Source organism: Garra rufa, chromosome 12 (genome assembly GCF_049309525.1).
Source record: "Garra rufa chromosome 12, GarRuf1.0, whole genome shotgun sequence".
NCBI lineage: Eukaryota > Metazoa > Chordata > Actinopteri > Cypriniformes > Cyprinidae > Garra > Garra rufa.
Genome location: NC_133372.1, coordinates 34,464,957 through 34,486,736, shown reverse-complemented (window position 1 = coordinate 34,486,736; position 21,780 = coordinate 34,464,957). Strand labels below are relative to the sequence as shown.

General features: G+C 35.2%; 1 protein-coding gene across 1 annotated transcript in view; it reads left to right on the top strand.

The window, feature by feature from the left end:
* Nucleotides 1-20,958, top strand: part of tex264a (testis expressed 264, ER-phagy receptor a) — an 86,331-nt gene extending 65,373 nt beyond the window's left edge. Inside the window, exons 3-4 of the mRNA XM_073851858.1 lie at nucleotides 10,134-10,314; nucleotides 20,404-20,958. Of these exons, the coding sequence (XP_073707959.1) occupies nucleotides 10,134-10,314; nucleotides 20,404-20,717 (495 nt within the window). The 3' untranslated portion in view covers nucleotides 20,718-20,958. The remainder of the gene's footprint in view (nucleotides 1-10,133; nucleotides 10,315-20,403) is intronic.
* Nucleotides 20,959-21,780: the final 822 nt, after the last annotated feature.

Genomic DNA, 21,780 nt, shown 5'->3' with positions numbered 1-21,780 from the left:
CCAGAGATGCATCTGTTCCAGACACCCACACCTCTCAAGTGAAAAGTGATGTTTAACAGCAAACACGGAGAGGTTTATTCCAATTGATTTCAAAACTATTCTTAGTGCTGTCGTGACAGGGATGGCCCTGCGTGAACCCGGACAACTTCACCATCTATCCCTGTGTTTTCGTTTCCGTCATTCACAAGTTCAACATGTCCTGAAGTGATTTTTTGGAAGGATTTGATGAGAGCTCTTTAAAGATGAAAGCTGTTCCACATATCGCATGTGCTCTGCTGTGCTACACACTTTAGACAGCTTGATCTATAAAGCAGTAATTGGCCCGGACTGAGCTGAATCATAGCGGGAATACAGGGATCTATCAGGAGACATTGACTTTCTCGGCACAAATCTCACCTGTCGATGGGGAATAAATAGCCTTTTATCTCTATGGCTGTACTGGAAATCTTGGACAGGTATCAAATCATCATGACCTGTTTGATGTAAGCTTGTTTCAGCATGTATAGACGTTTCTAAATTATATACCTTTACACTTAATGAATAGAGTTGGGCCTGTGCTTAGTGGGTAACTATTGACACACAGGGAGATGTAGTGCTCACGTGGATGTTGTTCTTAATTCCAGTTCTGCTTTCTCTGTTTTTACACTAAATATGACAAATGTAAGGGTCAAAAGTTTACATACACCTTTCAGAATCTTTAAAATGTTAATTATTTTATCAAAACAAGCAGGATGATACAAAATGCATGTTATTTTTTTATTTAGTACTGACCTGAATAAGATATTTCACATAAATTACATTTACATATAGTCCACAAGAAAAATTAATAGTTGAATTTATAAAAATGACCCTGTTTAGAAGTTTACATAAACTTGATTCTTAATACTGTGTTGTTACCTGAATGATCCACAGCTGTGTTTTTTTTTTTTTTGTTTAGTGATAGTTGTTCATGAGTCCCTTGTTTGTCCTCTGCCCGCTGTTCTTCAAAAAAATCCTTCAGGTCCAACAAATTCTTTGGTTTTTCAGCATTTTTTTGTATTTTGTGTACGAACCAAAACTTTCTGAATTTGAAAATCAGGGTAAATTTAACTTATTTTGTCTTCTGGGAAACGTAAGTATCTTCTATACATCCTAAAGGTCAGTACTAAATAAAAAAAAAAAAAGGATATTTAGGCAAAATAAGAAAAATGTACACATCTTCATTCTGTTCAAAAGTTTTTACCCCCCAGCTCTTAATGCATAATTTTTCCTTTTGAAGCATCAGTGAGTATTTAAACCCTCTGTAGTAGTTGCATATGAGTTCCTCAGTTGTCCTCAGTGTTAAAAAGATGGATCTCAAAATATACAGTCATTGTTGGAAAGGGTTAAAATACACAAAAATGTTGAAAAAAACAAAGAATTTACGGGACTGGAAGGATTTTTCTAAAGAACAGCAGGCAGTTTAACTGTTCTGGACAAACAAAGGACTCACTAAACAAAAAAAACAAAACATAGAACTTGGGTCAGAAATTAACTTTTCCATTCAGGGGCGCTATTTGCCCCCTGGAATTTATTTCCAGAAGCATTTTTTTTACATTTGTGAGTTTTATTATTTAATGCATTGCTGTCTATGTAGGGTCATCAAAAAGACCCAAGGGTGAGTAAATGATGACAGAATTTTTTTTTTTGGGTGAACTATCCCTTTAAGACACTTTCTTGTGTTTAATGCCCAATTACAATTAGTCATTCAACACACAGACTAGTCCATTTTGAAAGCAGGACTTGCTTAATTCTGACTTGAAGTTGATGCTATTGTTACTAGAGGTCAACCGATGTATCAGTTTTGGCGATTAATCGTCACTGATATAGCCTTTATATAGTCTTTGTTATACAGCACAAGAGCAGCGTCTAGTGGCGGAAACATGGACGCCATGTGCAGTTTGTTTAGACACGTGACACTGTACAGAGCAGGACACTTTAGAGGCTGATGTAAAACATCGTCAACGAAGCGGTGTGTACACCTTATATTGTAGTGCATGTTTTCATATCATTACTAAGTGATTAATTTGTCGACTAGATGCTTCATTAGTGGAGAAACGACAGCCGTATGCTTTTGCCAATTTGGTGATCAAATAAACTTTGTAGATTGCTGCTTGAATTGAACGTGATGCGTTCAGTGTGTGTGATACCTGATAGCTGCGATTTCTTCTAGACGTGGCGCTGCACTTTTGCCTGCTGTATGACTAACATATTTTGATTAGTTAATCACAAATGTTCTAGAATAGAAGCAGTTAAATTGTGAAAGTACACAATATCCATATGTAACCTATGTAATTTCAATACTGTGGCCTTTGTGTAGATATTTAAAGATGGCCAACATTAGCTTGACTGTTGTAATTGTAGCACATTACAATGCATTTGTAACAATAAGACTGATACAAGCTTAAGTATAGAAGTATTGTTCCTTGTTATAGTGTGTTAATTTCTTTAAAAAATTAGTTGCTTTTGGTAACAATAATAAACTATGAACTAACTGTAATGATCGATATATAATTACTATTAATGTTTTTATCCATTTACAAAATATGGTTCAGTAGGCTACATTTGATTTAAATAGTAGAGCACTATTTAGTTTCCATTCAGTAGTCACTTTAAAGGGATAGTTCGAGCATTTAAGACATGAAGTTGTATGCAATCCATATCAGCACTATAGTGTATACACACTGACCCACACTGCGTTAACCTCCCTGGTCAGAGTTCTGGCCGCTGGAAGTTTTTCTAGAAAGTAGTCACGGTTAGTTTCCGGGGCCTCAAAACTGTGCGTTTTTACGTGAAAAAAATATATGCGTTTCAAAGCTTGATTAATTTACATCACAAAAAACACTCCTGACAAAAATCATACCTCAGTTTTAATCGGCACTATATTCTTTCCGTTTCCATCAATCCGCGCTGCTGTCAGTTCGCACGTTCCGATCAGCTGTTGATAGCGCGACTCACTGACAACATGTCTGACTACGAAACTTCTGATGATGAAACCAATTTTAGCACAATGTCAGACGGAACAGACGATATATATATATTTTTTTTTATATTAGACCTCGTTTCACGTGATTTCCACAGGAGTCTAAACATCAGATTGTTTACTGTACAGTTTAGACATGGGATCTCCAGTCCTCGTGAGCTACTGTCTTGCTGGTTTTAGTTTTTCTCTGATGCAACACACCTGACTCAAATCAACGGGTAATTAGCAGGCTTGTACAGATAGTCTCATTTGAGAAAGGTGTCCTGTCATAGGAAAACATCGAGCTGCAGGAATGTAGCTCACGATGACCGGAGTTGGAGATACCTGGTTTAGACCTACCTGTATGTGACTTCAAGCACACTTATAAACACGATGATACCGACACACGTTCCGCATAGTTACAGACAATAACAAATATAGCAAAGCATCATATTTTGTTGTGTTATATAGATTCAATTAAATTCATTAGTTATGACATTTGCCGATTTTCTCACCACATAGACAGTCGATTATTGTCGATGCTATCACTGCCCCGGTTAGAATATTCTCAGTGTAACGTTAGCCTAAAAACCGACGTTAGCTTCAAAATAAACCTGTCGTATGCGACATAAAGTTAGTAAATAGAGTTTACCCGTGGTACTGGTACAGCAGAACTCTTTAAAATCCGTTTTTTGATTTTTCCTCCTTAGTTGGGGATGTAATCGTCTTCGCTGAAGTGAGCACTGCACACACGAAAATCCTTGATACTGGATATTTTAGCTCCCGCAGAGTAGCCGATGGCAACCAGCCAAAGCTGTCTCATAACTATATCAGAAACAGGAAAACGATGGAATCTGAACGGCGATCCCTGCACATTCTTGTGGTCACAACCTGGGAATTTACAAGTTCGCACCATTGTTAATTTTCTACTTTTTACGTCGTTGTCATTCGAGTGTGTAATGGAACAGCTGATCGGAACGTGCGAACTGACAGCAGCGCGGATTGATGGAAACGGAAAGAATATAGTGCCGATTAAAACTGAGGTATGATTTTTGTCAGGAGTATTTTTTGTGATGTAAATTAATCAAGCTTTGAAACGCATATATTTTTTTCACGTAAAAACGCACAGTTTTGAGGCCCCGGAAACTAACCGTGATTACTTTCTTGAAAAACTTCCAGCGGCCAGAACTCTGACCAGGGAGGTGAACGCAGTGTGGGTCAGTGTGTATACACTATAGTGCTGATAAGGATTGCATACAACTTCATGTCTTAAATGCTCGAACTATCCCTTTAAAAACTATCGGTCAATTAATCGGTTTCGGTAAAATCCAATATCGGTCGACCTCTAATTGTAACTGAACTTGGCTGTTGACTGTAATGCCAACAGTGTTGCTGTTCTGTAGAATTCACTTTTTAGAAAAGCCCTATCAGTCGAGCTCTCATGATTGCTTGCTCACATAAACCGGACACTTTTCATCCTGCTGAGGCGGTGAAGTTTCCCTTTCATTATTTCCTGATTGCACCCCGTCTAGCTCAGGGTAAGTGGAGTCATGTGGACTCGTTGTGTTGGATAACACTCGCCCTGCGGCCACCACCGAGGCTGTGGTTTCACATACAAAAGGGCAACGAGAAAAATGGAGCATCGTCTCTGCGTAATTAAATCCGTTCATGTCGGAAGCGTAGCTACTTTCAATTATAACGGGGCTGGTTAATCTAGTGGCTAGTTATTTATTTATTTTTGTGATAGACAGAAATGAAGATATTCAGTGTAATAAAGGAGCTAGAGAGATGGATGATGCTGGAACCGCCAGGTGTTATTTATATACGGATGTCGGTTTCTCAGCTGTGCGTTCAAAATGATACAGGTGCCTTATCACAGAAGCATATTTTGTGTGTGTGTGTGTGTTATGTGAACATTTCTGGGTTATCCATGTGACTTTATTTTATATTGCTACTACAGTGACTATAGAATTATAGTATACAAGCTCTATAAATATATACATTTTGAAGTGAAACCTAGATCTTACACCACACTGTTTTTAATTTGTTTTTCTGCACTTGACAGTACAATTTACAAGCCGTGATCATGTGAGCTTATATATCAGTTGCAGGATATTGAGGTCTTGGGTTAATTACCTGTTAAAGTGCAATATTACCTGTTTCCCCATGACACCATACAGTACAGTCAAAGTTATCACAAAGACTTCCTGCTTCCTTCTGGCTCTTTCCTACCTTGTGTGCGTTTTGGCTATATACTCTTTGCTTTATTAATCATTATTACATCTCAGGGGGTAATTAGATTCATTATTAGATTATACGACATGCATGAAAAGTGTGAAAGGTGTTTCAAATTCCTGCTTTCTTATATTGGACTGCTAAGTGCTTGTCTGAGTGAAAGTGTCGCTCAGAGCCGTGATGGAGAGCACAAGCTGTTACACTAATGAGGTGTCTGGAAGGTAGTTATTACTGCAGTGCTAGTTGACGAACAGCAATCCGATGGCGCTACTAGAAGAATCTAAAAGCGTTAAATGGACCGTAGTGACATGTTTAGAAATATATAAGCTATATATACTGTGCAGTACATTAATGCTCTGTCTTGACGGTAAAGAAAGCTCTACAGATAGATTTGTGCAGTTTGCTTATTCTTATTTCTCGCTTTGGTGCTGTCATTGTTTTCACGGGGGCGACTGTGTGGAGTGGATTGTCTTTGTTTTTTTTCCTCTTGCACTCATTATCGCTCACGGTTCAAGGAGATGTGCTCTCATTTGCATGTGCGCCCCTAAGGGCTGGAGTCTTTATGTGTATCAGGTGATTCATACTGCTTAGAGCAGGACTCTTTTACTGAGGATTAGAATACAACCAATCAATTAGCAATGAGAAGGAGAACTGTGAAACAGCTAAACATCTTCAGCGCCGCTCTACTCTTCAGTCTTGTTGGGATGGGGTCTTATACTTTGCCTCAAAATTATGTAAAGAAATTATATTTGGTAAAATTCCTACTTTAAATATAGTTTTTTAAAATTTAGAAATTATATGCAAATTTTATTTTATAATTAAATTCAATTAAAAATAAAGCAAGTTCATATTTCTTTTTTGGTAACACTTTATTTTACGGTTACATTTTTTCTTATTATATGTTACATAAATTATGTATAATTCCATCAATAAATTGTTAAATTATACATAACCTGTATATAATATTTTTCATAAAGCAAGTTCATATATATTTCTTTTTTGGTAACACTTTATTTTACGGTTACACTTTATTTGGTAAATCTTTTTTTTTCTTTCTTATATGTTACATAAATTATGTATAGTTACATAAGTAAGTTGTGTTAAATTATACAGACATAAATTGTATATAATATTTATCATAAAGCAAGTCCGTATATATGTCTTTCTTTCCTTGTTTTTGGTAACACTTTATTTTACGCTAACACTTTGGTAACATTTGTGACCCTGGACCACAAAACCAGTCTTAAGTCGCTGGGGTATATTTGTAGCAATAGCCAAAAATACATTGTATGGGTCAAAATTATTGATTTTTCTTTTATGTCAAATATCATTAGGAAATTAAGTAAAAATCATGTTCCATGAAGATTTTTTGTAAAATTCCTACTGTAAACCTATCAAAATGTAATTTTTGATTAGTAATATGCATTGCTAAGAACTTAATTTGGACAACTTTAAAGGTGATTTTCTCAGTATTTCGATTTTTTGCACCCTTAGATTTCAGATTTTCAAATAGATGTATCTCGGCCAAATATTGTCCTATCCTAACAAACCATACATCAATAGAAAGCTTATTTATTGAGCTTTCATATGATGTGTACATCTCAGTTTTGTAAAATTTAACCTTATGACTGGTTTTGTGGTCCAGGGTCACATTTGTCTTTGTTACATGTTACATAAATCATGTATACTTGTATCAATAAATTATGTTAAATTATACATACGTAACTTGTATATACTATTTTTCACAAAGCAAGTCCATATATTTCAGTTTTTTTTTGTTTAAAATTTTATTTTATGGTAACGCTTTATTTAGTAACACTTTTATTTCTCCTTGTTACGTTACATAAATTATGTATAATTACATTTATAAATTATGTTAAATTATACATACATAAGTTGTATATAATATTTTTCATAAAGTAAGTCCATATATATATTTTTGGTAACACTTTATTAGGTAACACTTAAATTGTTCCTTTCTACGTGTTACATAAATGATGTATAATTATAGCAATAAATTATGTTAAATTATACATACATAAATTGTATATATATGTTTTTTATAAAGCAAGTCCATATACATTTTTTACTAACACTTTGTTGCAGTAACACTTTATTTGGTAATACTTTTTGCTTGTTACATGTTACATAAATTATGTAGAGTTACATTAATAAATTATGTTAAATTATGTATACACAAATTGTATATAATATTTTTCTTAAAGGAAGTCCATATATATTTCTTTTTTTAGGTAACATTTTATTTTACGTAACACTTTTACTTTTTCTTGTTACGTTACATAAATGATGTATAATTACATCATTAAAAAAATCCATAAATTATATATAATATTTTTCATAAAGTCATATATATATGTCTGCATAATTCATGTAAAAGAAATACCTATATATATATATATATATATATATATATATACATATATATATATATTATTATTATTTATTTATTTTATTTTTTTTGGTAACATATTTTGCTATTTATTTTACATGAATTATGCAGAATTACATCAATAAATTATGTTAACAAAACATTTCATTTTACCGTAACACTAAATTAAGTAACAATTTTATTTTTCTATAATACGTTACACAAATTATGTATAATTACATCAATAAATTAACCCTAAACCAATCCCTCATCCTAACCCTTACCATATTGTAAGTACATGTAGTTAATTAATGTAACTTTTAAATAAAGTGTAACCTGGTACTTTCATGTAAAATTATTAATTTTTCTAATATTTTCCAGATCTTTAACATTTTGCCACTTAAAGGTTTATCTCTCTATATGACGGTTTTATATTGATTGTTTAAAGTCTTATGACCATCAAGTTATTCTGTTAATAAATGGCATGTGTCTGTTAGGTTCATCTGTGCACATTTGTACATACATGTGTTTCCGCCTGTACCTTGTTTTATTATGGCACTTGTCATTTCTATGGGCCTTAAACAGTGTTACTGTATCAAAACAAAGCTCTCAGCATGAAGAGGCAGTACAATAATGGAAGCACAGTTCTATCCTGAGGGCTCGGTAGAACATAACATCCTCCATATATATAAATATATGTATCAAATCATTCACAGTGCAAAGGAATATTGCAGCCCTGTCTGATGTCTCTAGCATCTGCATTTTTATTGCCATGCACTGCAAAGTATTTTCTGCACATGTATTCTGCTTCTGTATGGGGAAACCTTAATGATGTTTTATGGCACATCATATCCAATATTCATATATTCTTACTTTATGCATTTTAAATCTGTTCTTATTTGAATGTATTCTGAAACAGTAAGCTTTTAGATATACAGTGCATTATTATATATCTAAAAATAAAACTAAGGCATGGCTTACTGTGCATAAATGAATAAATAAAGATTTAAAACTTCGCTTAGATAAGTGACAATGGTTTATTTACATCTAAATACGTTTGACCTCTTGTTTAAACATGCTAAAGCTGTTCTAACTAAATAATAGTCCCAAATGTCTTAAGTTTAGTTCACAATTTCACGCTTTGCGATTTTATTTGCGCAGCAGCCTGATCTGCTTGCTGTTTTGCATTGTTCTTTCAGATCATTACAGTGGCATTTAGTCTTATCCTTAATGAGGCCGCTTCATTAAAAGCAGACTAATTGGTGTAAACTCCTGCCTAGTCCAGCTGCAAAGTTGTCATAAGGCTGGTGTGTTTGATCAGTAAAGGTCTGACCTAAGTTTGATTCTAATGAGGTGGGACATTATTGAAGGTCTTTTGCAGAGGACAGTGTCATTCCCTTTTTACCAATAATGAATAGAAATAATTAGTACTGAATGTATTAAAGAGCAAATAACTTGGTGTCACTACTAATTTTTCAACCCATGGTTTGTTGTCTATATAACTATTATGTTGGAGGTGACAAAATGACAAAATGCAGGAACTTTTTTTTTTCAAATTGACAATTTAAAGCTGACTATTCTTTTATTATTTACTCATCCTGTCTTTGAAATACATATGATTTTTTTTCTTGCATGAAACGTTAAAGGAGATATTTATTTAAATATGTATTTAAAGGGATAGTTCACCTAAAAATTAAATTACCTCAGGATTTACTTACCCTCAAGCCATCCTAGGTGTACAGTATATGACTTTCTTCTTTCAAAGGATACAATTGGAGTTATATTTAAAAATGTCCTGGTTTTTCCAAGCTTTATAATGGCAGTGAATGGGTGTTAAGATTTTGAAGCCCAAAAACATGCATCCATCCATAATAAAAAGTGCTCCTCATGTCTCCGAGGATTAATAAAGGCTTTCTGAATTGAATCAATGTGTTTGTGTAAGAAAAATACACACACGTTCACCAGAGTGTCGAGAGGTGAGAGCTGGTGTTTCTTCGAATGTGTGTAAGACAGTTAGCAAATGCTTTTAAAGCCTTTAGATTACGATTTAAAAATGTTTAATCCGTAATTTAAAATTTTAGATTACGGTTTATACATTTTTAAACATTGATCTTTTTCTTACACAAACACATTGATTCGCTTCAGAAGGCCTTTATTAACCCCCCAGAGCCGTGTGGAGTACTTTTTTATGATAGATGGATGCACTTTATTTGGACATGAAAATCTCAACACCCATTCACTGCCATTATAAAGCTTGGAAGAGCCAGGACATTTTTTTAAATTATTCTGATTATATTCATCTAAAAGAAGAAAGTCGTATACACCTTGGATGGCTTGAGTATGAGTAAATCATGGGGTAATTTTTATTTTTGGGTGAACTGTCACTTTAAAGGAGAATGTTGTTTATTATTGTCTTGTCACAGTGTTCCTTGGTGGTTTCAGCAGTGCACAGGATTGCAGCATGTATGCATGAGTTGTGATATTCTGAGTATGCAACATTAATCATTTTTCGCTCTTTTTGTCTTCTAGGAAAGGAGTCTGAACGCGTACCCATTCCTGGAGATATGCAAAGGAGATCTGATCCATTACATGTGTCCTCTGGAGAATCAGGTGGACTTTAGCGTGCCTGAACTGCTTGAGAAGAAAACATCTGAAGACACTGAGGAGACAGTCGAGCATAAAGATGATGATGTTGCGGAGTCAGGAGCGGGTATGTTACTATACTTATCAGGCCAGTATAAGAATAAGATTCGTTTACTTCATCTCCTTCATCATCATCAAAAAGTATAGTATTAATTAGGGGTGGGCATAGATTAATTTTTTTAATCTAGATTAATCTAGATTAAATCTTGGAATTAATCTAGATTAATCTAGATTAAAATGGCTAATTTGAATTCTGCTGAAGGCATTCAGAATATGTGTGCTACCCAAATAATGACTTAAAGTCTTTGAGAATGGATCATAAAGCTCATAAAGCTGTTCTATGATCATTTGTTGATGAAAATAAATTATGTTCAATTAGATGTACTTGTGTTTACTAACTAACTAACAATGAAATTATTTTTTCTACCTATTAGATTGTGTGTTTTTTTTTTAACGTCAACACCTACCCAGCCCATTACATGTTACACCGTACTTTTATTTTGACAGGTTGCCGTGAAGTTTCTGTGTCATACAGTATGATATGATGCTAGTTTTCTCAAATGAAACGGTAAAAGTGACACTCACAGCAGTTTGGGAGATTGAGTTTATCTGTTCATGTGAGATGCAAATGCCAAAAATTACCGGGAGCGTCACGTGTGTTTCAGTATGCGTGTAGTAAAAGCTCGTCTCCGCAATGCATACATACAGCTAGGCAAACGGAACATATCGGATTCATATTAAAACGGTCTTTTTGCATTTCAGTTTTCACATACACTAGTCCATATCGCCATTTGAATTAAGTGACTGACCAACATTTGATTTATGAATCCAAAAAACGACGAATTTACGTGGCATTTCGCTATAGTAGATTCGGTTTTTATGAATGGAGGACGACGACGCGATCCCGTCTGTGTTTTGGCGGAGGAGACTTAAACGCGCGACAATATTCTATAGTCTTCGGTATACATCCGCGTTAAACTATCAAGGTGAAAGTCATCATAGCTTGCGTAGTTTAGACCCAGCTCCCAACCCAAATTTGAGAATAGATTAACGGCGATATTTTTTTTATCGCGCGATAAGAGTTTCACGTTAACGCAGCACGTTAACGCCGATAACGGCCCACCACTAGTATTAATATTCTTTTATTATTATTATACAATTATAAGATTAATACGAATGAATTATAATTGTTTAATTTAAAAAAGCACATGATTTCAAATCATATATTATATATTAAATGCATTACAGTGTAAAAAATGCAGACATTCCATTAAAGGAAATAAGCATCAATCCATAACCATTCTCAATAACAGCTGTCTCTTGATTCTCATCCCATGTCCAGTAATATCACAGTCTAGCAAAGGAAAAAGGGTCAGTTTTTTAAATAAATACTAAATACTGAGAAAATCTTTAAAGTTGTCCAAATGAAATTCTTAGCAATGCATATCACTAATCAAAAATTAAGTTTTAATATATTTACAGTAGGAGATTTACAAAATATCTTCATGGAACATGATCTTATATCCTAATGATTTTTGGCATAAAAGAAAAATCTACAATTTTGACCCATACAATGTATTTTTGGCTATTGCTACAAATATACCCATGCTACTTAAGACTGGTTTTGTAGTCCAGGGTCACAAATAGCTTATGTTATTGCCATCTTCAATGTCCAGTTCTTCAGTCACCTCTGCTTAGGATCCCAAACTATTACCCTCATTTCAGATGTTATAAATCTGTCAGAACCTGCCAGCAACATTAAAAAGGCGTGTGAGTGCTTGCATGAATGTGTTCATGAGGACTCATTCATCATGTGCATTTATTCCAGAGCAATTGCACAGTAGTCACACCTTATCTGCTGTATTATGTCTCTGTTGTGAGCCGACAAGCTCTGTGAAACTGAGAAAAATGAAAGAGCGCGGCTCAGTCACAGCGGCAGTTGTTCACAATTCACTCTGTGGTCAGTAAAACAAATGGCTGTGAAGATTGATGCTAAAGTCCGAAGGCTGTTTTCTGCTCTGCACAGCTAAACAGAGTCATTACTCCAGCGGGACAACAGCTAAACTCAATGTGTGTGTGTGTGTGTGTGTGTGTGTGTGTCTGTGTGTGCCTGCAGCTCTCTTAATTAAAGGCCGTTCAATCACAGCTGCTCAGCTGGATCTGACAAGTGCAGGTTGTGAATCAAACTCCTTCATTTGGGGGATTGCAGGGCAGTTCAGTACATCTCTCTTTCACTCTCTCTTTCTCCATCTATTCCTTTTTCTTTCGTCTCTTAGGTGCTTTAACGTGAACCGAAGAACTTTAGATTTACACACTGAGGACTGGGCTTGGATTTCAATGTGTGTATTTCAAGCTCATTGCGTGCGTTCAGTGAGTTCGATGTGAACGTGCAGTGACCTTTATTCATACCACATGCAGATGTAGTATATAAATATGCAGCAGCAGTTCAAATTGTGCTTTCACACTAAAAGCATTTCAGCTATATATGTAAGGAAAAAAAACATATTTATATTAATGCCTTTTATTAGTAACATACCCTTGGCTCAAAATGTCATAATTTGTAAAATGTATAATAATCATTATATATATATAGTGGAGATCAAAATTAGAGAACAACCTATAATTTCAGTCACTGCAAGAGAAAATGGTCATTTCAAATCTGTGATTTCTCGAATATTGCAGGTTTACAATGACATTAATTCATTCAAGTCCCCTAAAAAGGCTGGTCGTCCACGTAAAACAAATGTACAAGAAGACATGATAATGCAGAGACATTCAATGGGGAATTGTTTCAACACTGCAGCTGGAATTGCTTGCCAATGATCCACAGCTGTTTTTTTGTTTGTTTAGTGATAGTTGTTAATGAGTCTCTTGTTTGTCCTGAACAGTTAAACTGCCCACTGTTTTTTAGAAAAGTCCTTCAGGTCCCACAAATTCTTTGGTTTTTCAGCATTTTTGTATATTTGAACCCTTTCCAACAATGACTGTATGATTTGAACTAAGGGACTCATATGCAACTATTACAGAAAGTTCAAACGCTCACTGATGCTTCAGAAGGAAAAACAATGCATTAAGAGCCAGGGGTGTAAACTTTTGAATGGGATGAGGATGTGTACATTTTTCTTATTTTGCCTAAATATCTTTTTTTTTTTTCATTTAGTGCTGCCCTTCGGAAGCTACAGAAGATACTTACATGTTCCCCAGAGGACAAAATAAGTCAAATTTACCCTTATCTTCAAATTCAAAACTTTTTCACCCCCTGGTTTTTAATGCATCATTTTTCCTTCTGAAGCATCAGTGAGCATTTGAACCTTCTGTAATAGTTGCATATAAGTTCCTCGGCTGTCCTTAGTGTAAGAAGATGGATCTCAAACATGTTAAACATTTTTGTCAAACATGTTAGTAGAACAGTGGTATACCTACCTACAGCTGATTTTGAGCGATGAAGATTAGCAATATTTCAAAATCAAATCAAGTATTTATAGATTGTTCACTAATTGTGATCTATATTTACTGTACCTATCATTACATAGTCCTGTCCTCTTTCAAAATCCCTTTTGTCTAAAAGGTTTTACTGAACAAAAATCCTGAAGCTCGGGACTCAACTGGACTCAATTTAAAATCTAATTCAGGCAAATGCGATTTAAGAGGCTTTCCATGGAAAGATACTGTATGCTTTAGCTTTGTTGAGATTCCAAACCGTTTGGAGAGCCTGGAAGCACATCTACTACTGGAAATTCTTCCCCACATGTTAAATATTTGACGTGTTAGTGCCAAAACTGTTAATTGTTTTTCAGAGATTTACAATAGTGCACACTTAATTAATACTCTTTATTAAGAATTTTACTAAATTTACTATCTACTAAATGTTCAGCATGGTGTGTTTAATGAAAAGATATGAAAAGTTCATTTTAAGAGTGTGACTTGTTTAATATCACCATGCAATTTATTACCATGCTCATATTGGTTGACGGCCATAGCGTGTCATTTTCCATATTTAATCTTTTGTGTCTATCTCCTGTGGTCTGACACTCTGCGACTCAGGCAGGCTGGGATCTGTCTAGAACTGAACCCGATAATGACGATAAGGTGAGTTATTAGGACCAGGAAAGTGATTAGGAAAAGTGGATGGAGCTGGTGAATTAGGGACCCGCTGAGCATCACTTCTGCTCCCAAAAGACCATTCTCAGATGTGACAATGATCTTTTAGAGGGTGTCATCCAAGCTGTGAACAGAGCTAATTCCAGTGTCACGGTGCTCAAGAGAACCAAGGGTACACTGTGCACAATGTGAAGGACAAGTACAGGCAAATTCACCAAGACCGGAAAGCCCAGTCTAATCTTAGCGGTGCCCTTTTGGGTTGTTAAAAGGTTTCTCACATACTCCGGCTGAGAGGTTATAATTAGCTGTGGTGACTTGGACTTGGGAAGGAAGCTGCCGTCTAACGAGAAGATTTGAGATAAACGGTTAGGGTAACGATTCCATTAAACTGACTAAAAGTGACTGTGAAGACATTTATAATGTTACAAATAAATTCTGTTTCAAATAAATGCTGGTCAATGAACTTTCTGTTCATGAAAAATGAATGAAAAAATTACTTGATCCAGCATATAGATCCATATTTTGTGGTCGTGGTTTGCATCCTTCCTTTGACCAGGACTTTATTACTGTTATAAAAAGGCCATTCATTCAGGCTTTTCGGGGAGGATTCATTTAAAATGAATGACATTCAAAGGGATCCTATTATGCTCTTTTACAAAGTCTTTATTTGGTTTTAGGGGTGCACTAGAACATGCTTTCATGCTTGGTGTTCGAAAAATGCATTATTTTTCACTTATAGTATACTACAGGGCCATTGAATGCTTAAATCTGATTGGCTGACGAACGTTCTAATGGTGTGCATTATTTTCAGGGAAATGCACGGCGAACGTAGTTCCAGGCAGCACTTGACCGCATTGCATGTCTATATCACTTCGCCACACGATTATTTAAAATGTCCTTACATCCCAAAACAGCAAAATAGCCAAAACCCACAATGACACTGGCCAAACTAATAAATACAGTAAACAACAGGATAAAACTGACAGATTATTTCCATGTTTTTGCCACAATATTACGTTTTATTATGTTTGGAAAGCACAAATTCTGTTTCTCCCACTCTCTCTCCCTCACAGACGAACACACATAGATGCTGCGTCCGAAATTGCATACTGCTTCAGTAGGTACTACATTTAAATTCAAACGTACTTCATGACCGTTAAAACAGTACGTTCTATATAGTATGAATATGGGTAGTATAAATGGAATTCGGACATACTACATCCGCCGCGTCTCCACTTTCCGAATAACGACTCCTCTCCTGGAGCCTGAAGTGTCCATCGGATGCGTACTGCAGAATTCGGGTGGAAGCAGTAGGTCATCCGGGTACTTCTCGCCTACTGTATTTCGAATACTATGAATTCGGACATACTACTCGCCTCACATACTGTTTTTCGCGTTCTATATAGTAGGGAAGTATGCGATTTCGGACGCAGCGAGAGTTTGTGCACATGTTAGCATACTCGTTAATGCTGACGATTAACAACTTAAAAACTACATGACAGTTGATACACGTGGGTAACAACGGCGTGGTCTTGAAGAAAATGAACTTAAAGTTTAATTATTAGTAGAGACGATGCTGCCAGTCACCTTTGAGACACGCACAGACTTGAGAGAGGTAATTCATGCACTTAATCTCTCTCTCCCTCGCTCTTTCTGTCTGTCTGCTTGTCTGTCGGTCTGTCTAAACTTCCTTATTAACTGCATTAGTTTGCTATTAACGGCTCAAATATCGTTACTAGGTCTAAAATGACTTTTTGGAACTAGCAACGAAGCTGTTGGATGAGCTGCATAAGAAATTAATCCTACTTACAATAGCGTTTTAAGGACAAAAACGGGACGAATGTCTTGAAATATGTCATCTGATCGATGTCTTGAGGTGTGGTAACTGTAGTATAAGCGGAATAATTGACTTCGGTCCATTGAATTCTATGAAAATAATGCACACCGCTCCGCGTCGTGGCCGCATCACCACCTCGGGTGTGCATTATTTTCTAAGAATTCAACGGGCCATCGTCAAATATTCCTTACATAATTTACATTATTACAATAGCTTTCTGGCACAAATGGCTTGATTAGTTCCGGGTTTGAGGAAGGCCCGCCCTCTGAAAAACGAAATGTGTTGTGATTGGTTAGCAGTCCCACTTCGTTGCGATTGGCGAACAGCTTAGACGGCGTTTCAGTCCTGCCATGCCCTTTCCCAAGCAAGTTTCATGTACAAGTGCGCACGCTAGATTTAAGTGATTCTTGCATTTTAAATATGGATATTTTTCTTATATAAACACATTGGTTTGCTACAGGAGGCTTTTTTTTATTTGGGCTAGTTAAATTAATTTTCGGGCTACCAAAATCTGAAGAGTACCTGCCCAAAGGGCTACCAGAAATTTTGCGAGCCCTGTGTATATATATATATATATATATATATATATACACACAAATATAATGTTTTCAAGGAGAGGTGTGCGGAAGCTTTCCAAACAGTTTGAAATTCAGGGTCTTCACTTCATATCAAGAAGTAACTAGTAACTAGCTACTTGAGTACTTTTTCCATCGGATACTTTTTTACTCTTACTCAAGTAACTATTAAGATTGTTACTTTTAAATATTTCCATAAGTACTTGTACTTTTACTTGAGTACAGATTTTGGGTACTCTACCTACCTCTGCCCTGCTCTATACCTTACACGTCAATGGCACGGCTCCAACACAGCGACCGGAGCAGTTTGTGGCCACTTTAGTCAATGCTTACATTTATACCACCCGCCCTGCGGCCCACTGAAGCATCCCAGAAGCGGCTGTCCATGCTACATCGCTAAATTTAAGCAAATCCCCCACCTCGTCCCTCCACACCCGCCAACGGTTCGAATTTATTTGAAGAATAATTTATTATCCAGAAAAAAAAACGCTGTAGTCCAAAGGAGCCGTTCGTTGTGGTTCTTGAAAAGGAATTTTATAAAAACAAAATATCTACCTTTGGAGTGGACTTTGAGATTTGTAACTTTGTAGATGTTTTTTTTTTTATGCCCAAACATACATACAAAGCATAATAGGACCCCTTTAAGCATATTTCTGTGGTGGGCCAATATAAGGTGTGTTGTGGCACCTAATGGGGTTTGAAGAGGTCGTCCCCTCACTGCTCCTCTTTTCTGCTGGTGTGAATCTTCACAATGAGCAGAGAGCTGGTGCTTAATTGAGATGCCATATCTAATATGTTGAGATGGGCTGGATGAGAGAGGGATCATTCCTTTCCATCTAAAACAATACTGGCAGGGAGGGACGAGAGGTCACGTTCACTGCTGTCCTAAAAGAAATTAGGCCAAATGGGAAGTTTTATTCTAGTTTAATAGCTGGTATTAGACTGACAGTGTAGATACTCTCTCTCATTCTCTTTCTTTCTTAGTTCCTTCCTCTCCCCCTCCCTCTTTCATCTCCATTCTCATTGTGATTCAGTCACTTTATTTCTTCATTTTAAGTATTCTAAAATAGTATTAGTATTTATTATAAAAATAGTATTTTTTCTGACCCAGTGCAGTTTATTTTCTGTCTATTTTTTATTTACCCTTCTTCCTGTTTTCACAGAACAGCCCTACTTTGGTGTGTGATTAGGCTTATGGTCAATTATATGTAAATAATCAATTTATTGACTTGTAAAGCTGCTTTGTGATGTCTATTCAATGTGTTACTTGTTTGCCACAATAATGTAGTGCCTTTATTTGAGAGCTTTTTTGGCAACTATTGATTAATCCAGTAAATTTAGCATTTTGTGTAATTAATTAGATTTTTTAATTTAATCTATATACAGTTATTAAAACTATAAGGCATTAAAAATGTTAACTGCTTTGGGTCTTTCCCATGTTATTATGTTTGTATAGTGACCACTAAACTTGATTCATAAAGCTTCTATTTCTCTTTTAGGAATTCCTTTTTCCCCCCAAAAGAATTGCAGCTGTTTACCGACGTCTCACCTTTCATTCTGAATTAAATATTTGAAGTCCCTTTGGAGGCATTTTTTTTCATTTGGCTCAAACACAGCCTTTGGGGGTTGTTTTAGCTCATATTTAGCTTTTTGGCAATTATAACTCTCACCTGGTGTGTGTCACGATAACAGCACAGCTTCTTGCAATTATACTGCTGTTAGTAAATGACTGTAACTCTCTGATGCTGAAATGCCATTAAAGGATCCCCGAAGGCTATCAGCGCTAGCAGCAGGACTTTAAACTGCCGTTTTCCTATTTGTAGTTATATAATCTAAGTTTTAAACTTTTCTTAGCTTATTTTTAATAATAATGTACACTATTAAAAATTCCAAGAGTGGGTTTTCACAGCAATGTCATGAAGGAACACTTTTCGGTTCCCCAAAGAACCTTTGATTAAACAGTTCTTAAGAACATTTTGTAATATATGAATATATAATATATTTTTTTCCACTATATAGAGCCTTTTGTGGAATGGAAAGGGATGTTTTTTTTAGGATCCTATGATTTCCACAATGCAGAAAATGCGAACGGAATCTCAGAATCCAGTCATAAAAATGGAATTTACTGTATAACGCAGAATGAACTTGCCCTATTTTGGATGAATAAAGCAAAAGTAGTCACTTCATGCGCTTTTTACTTTGTTTTGAGAAAAATTATAGTCATATCATATACAAACAGAAATATAAAGATCTTCACAGCAACCCTTCAAAATAAAAGTTTGTTTTAACTTGAAGAAATTGTGACAGAAATATATATATATAATTTATATATATATATATATATATATATATATATATATATATATATATATATATATACACACACACACTACTAATAAAATTACTAAAGCATTATTTTTAGTATAAAAACCAGTAAAATTATTTACCAGAATTTATTTACCAGAAAAATGTACATACACAACACAGTATTTCTGAAAAAAATAAAAAAAAATATATATATTTTTTGGGGGGAAAATCAGTTAATTAAAGATGATTTTGATTATTTAAATGTAATGAAACTATTAAAATGGAACCCAGAAAATCAAGGGAAAACAGAATTTGGTTAAAAAAAATGAATTGGGAAGGAAATTCCATAAAGCCTTAGAATTTTTTGTTGTTGTTAAACTTTAAATAAATTGCTGTTAAATTGTGTAAGTTTCATTATTTTAAATAATTAGATGTGGTTTTTAATTAATATTTTTTAATTTTTAACCCCTTAAAACAGAGCCTAGAAAAAAATATTTGAAAAAAAGTAATCCAGAAAAAAATGGAAAAAGCTGAATTTGGGGAAAATTTAAGGATTTCATAGTGTCAAAAGAATAGTTAGAAAATTTGCTGAAAATTTACTCATCCTTAGGCCATCCAAGATGAGTTTATTTATCATCATTAAGAAGTGTTTAACTTCAAACTATTATTTCCAGCTAAAAAAGGAGTTCTTCATCCATAATATTGAAAAAGGCACCTCATTTGAATCAGAAAAAGAAATCGCACAGATCATACACTGTTTAATATCAAAAAACAAAATGGTTCTAAACAAACATGTCAGTGGATTTTGATGTAAGAAGACAATAGGGCAATGGACTTGTTCACTAGAGCAAGCGTTATTGTAGATTATCGATTGGTATTTTGGCCTGAAGCAGTGGTTTGAAGTTAAAACACCTTAATGACTGACTTTTTTTTACAAACATGGAGCTTTTCACTTTCACAAGACAGTAGGTGACAGACCGAGTCTTGTGAATTACTTGTGAATTATTGTAATGGTTTTATGACACTTTTTCTGACGGTACCCATTCACTGCAGAGGACCCATTGGAAAGCAAGTGATGTAATGCTAAATTTCTCCAAATCTGTTCTAATGACAAAACAAACTCATCTACATCTACGATGACTTGTCAGTTTTAACCAAATTTCTCAGTATGTTCACTCAGAATTGTTTCTCATAATATTAAAGGAAGATCATGAGAAGAATTAGAACAACTTTGTCACAATGTGAAGATTTCCCTAGATAAAAATGTGGCGTAGAGGGATTCTGTGTTATGGCAAAGTCTGAATTGATTAACCTGTTAATATACTTTATGTTCCAGGTGAACTGGAGCAGAAGTCGAGCCCAGTGATCCAGGAAGTGGTTGAAGAGAGCAGGGACGAGGTGGAGGCCTCAGCCCCATTGCTGGAGAGCTCTCAGCCAAGCCTGGGTGAAGAAGAGGGTCAAAGTGAGGATGGGGACCAAGGGGGCAAAGGATCCAGTGAGTCTGTTGGCAGTGGCTCTTCCTTTGAAGAGCTGGACATGGAAATGGAAGAGGAGAAGGAGGAGAAGACAAACGAAGCGGAGGAGGACGACCAAAATGGACAGCAGAAGCCTATGATGGTGGGAGAAACAATCGGGAACAGGGAGGAGTGAAGGATATAAAGCGGATTATAGGAAAATGTGGGTGAATGATGAGCGCATATGTGAGTGTGGGTGCATGTGTGAGAGGGAGAAAGTTTGTCTGTGTCTTTGAAATCATCAAAGGCTTTTTTTCTTTCCAAGTTCTTTGAAATTAACATCCCTAAATACCCGAAAAGTTACTTCTTTGTTATCAGCAAACAAGCAATTATCCCTTTCAGAACCTTTTATTAAAAACTTAATGAAATGCACATTACTCTTCGGCTTTGTATTTATTTCTAAGGAAAAAAATGTATATGTTACTTTCTCTGTTGTCGGTCTTCCCATGGTAATCATGAACTACGTTGAGGCAGCAAGTAAATCAGGCACATTCTGAAAATGAGGTAACACTATTAACGCAACTAAGTGAAGCTTAATCAGACATTTTATTTCATTAACATGTTCAACGGATGGTGTATTCAGTAGTGTTTGCTTCAAAACATGAATAATTCATTCCAAATGCTGTCTGTTGCTGTAGAATAGAACTGAAAAAGAGTGAGAATAAAAAGTGCATGTTGTTAATGATTGGAGTGTGTTTAATTTGACTGTTTTTGTGCCCGCTGCATGGAATTGATTTATCGTTTTTGCTTTTTTTGGAAAAGAAAAAGTCAATACAAACAGAGATGAAGTATACAGGAAATATTCAAGCACCTGTGTTTATTTTCTCTTTCTTTCCCATGTATTTTTCAGTTTTTTTGTCATTTTACATAACCTAATTAGGAGACAAACAGGGTTTTCTGCATTAGAACTGTTGTTTGTTTTGGATTAGATTTTTCTTACTGTGTCAGAATGTTAAAATATCAGTGGTATCATACTGCTATTTCCTCTTTTGATACTGACAGTAACTCTTTGATGTTCAGCAGGTCATTTGATCAGTCTTTTACATTGTGATTCTGCAAGGAAAGTATAAAATATATGTAAGGCAAATGGGGATGTGTTTGTGGTTTGTTTGTTTGTTCACTTTTAAAAGGTAATTACAACCTTTTGAACAAAGATATAAAATATACACATACCATTTAAAAGTTTTTTGATGATTTGA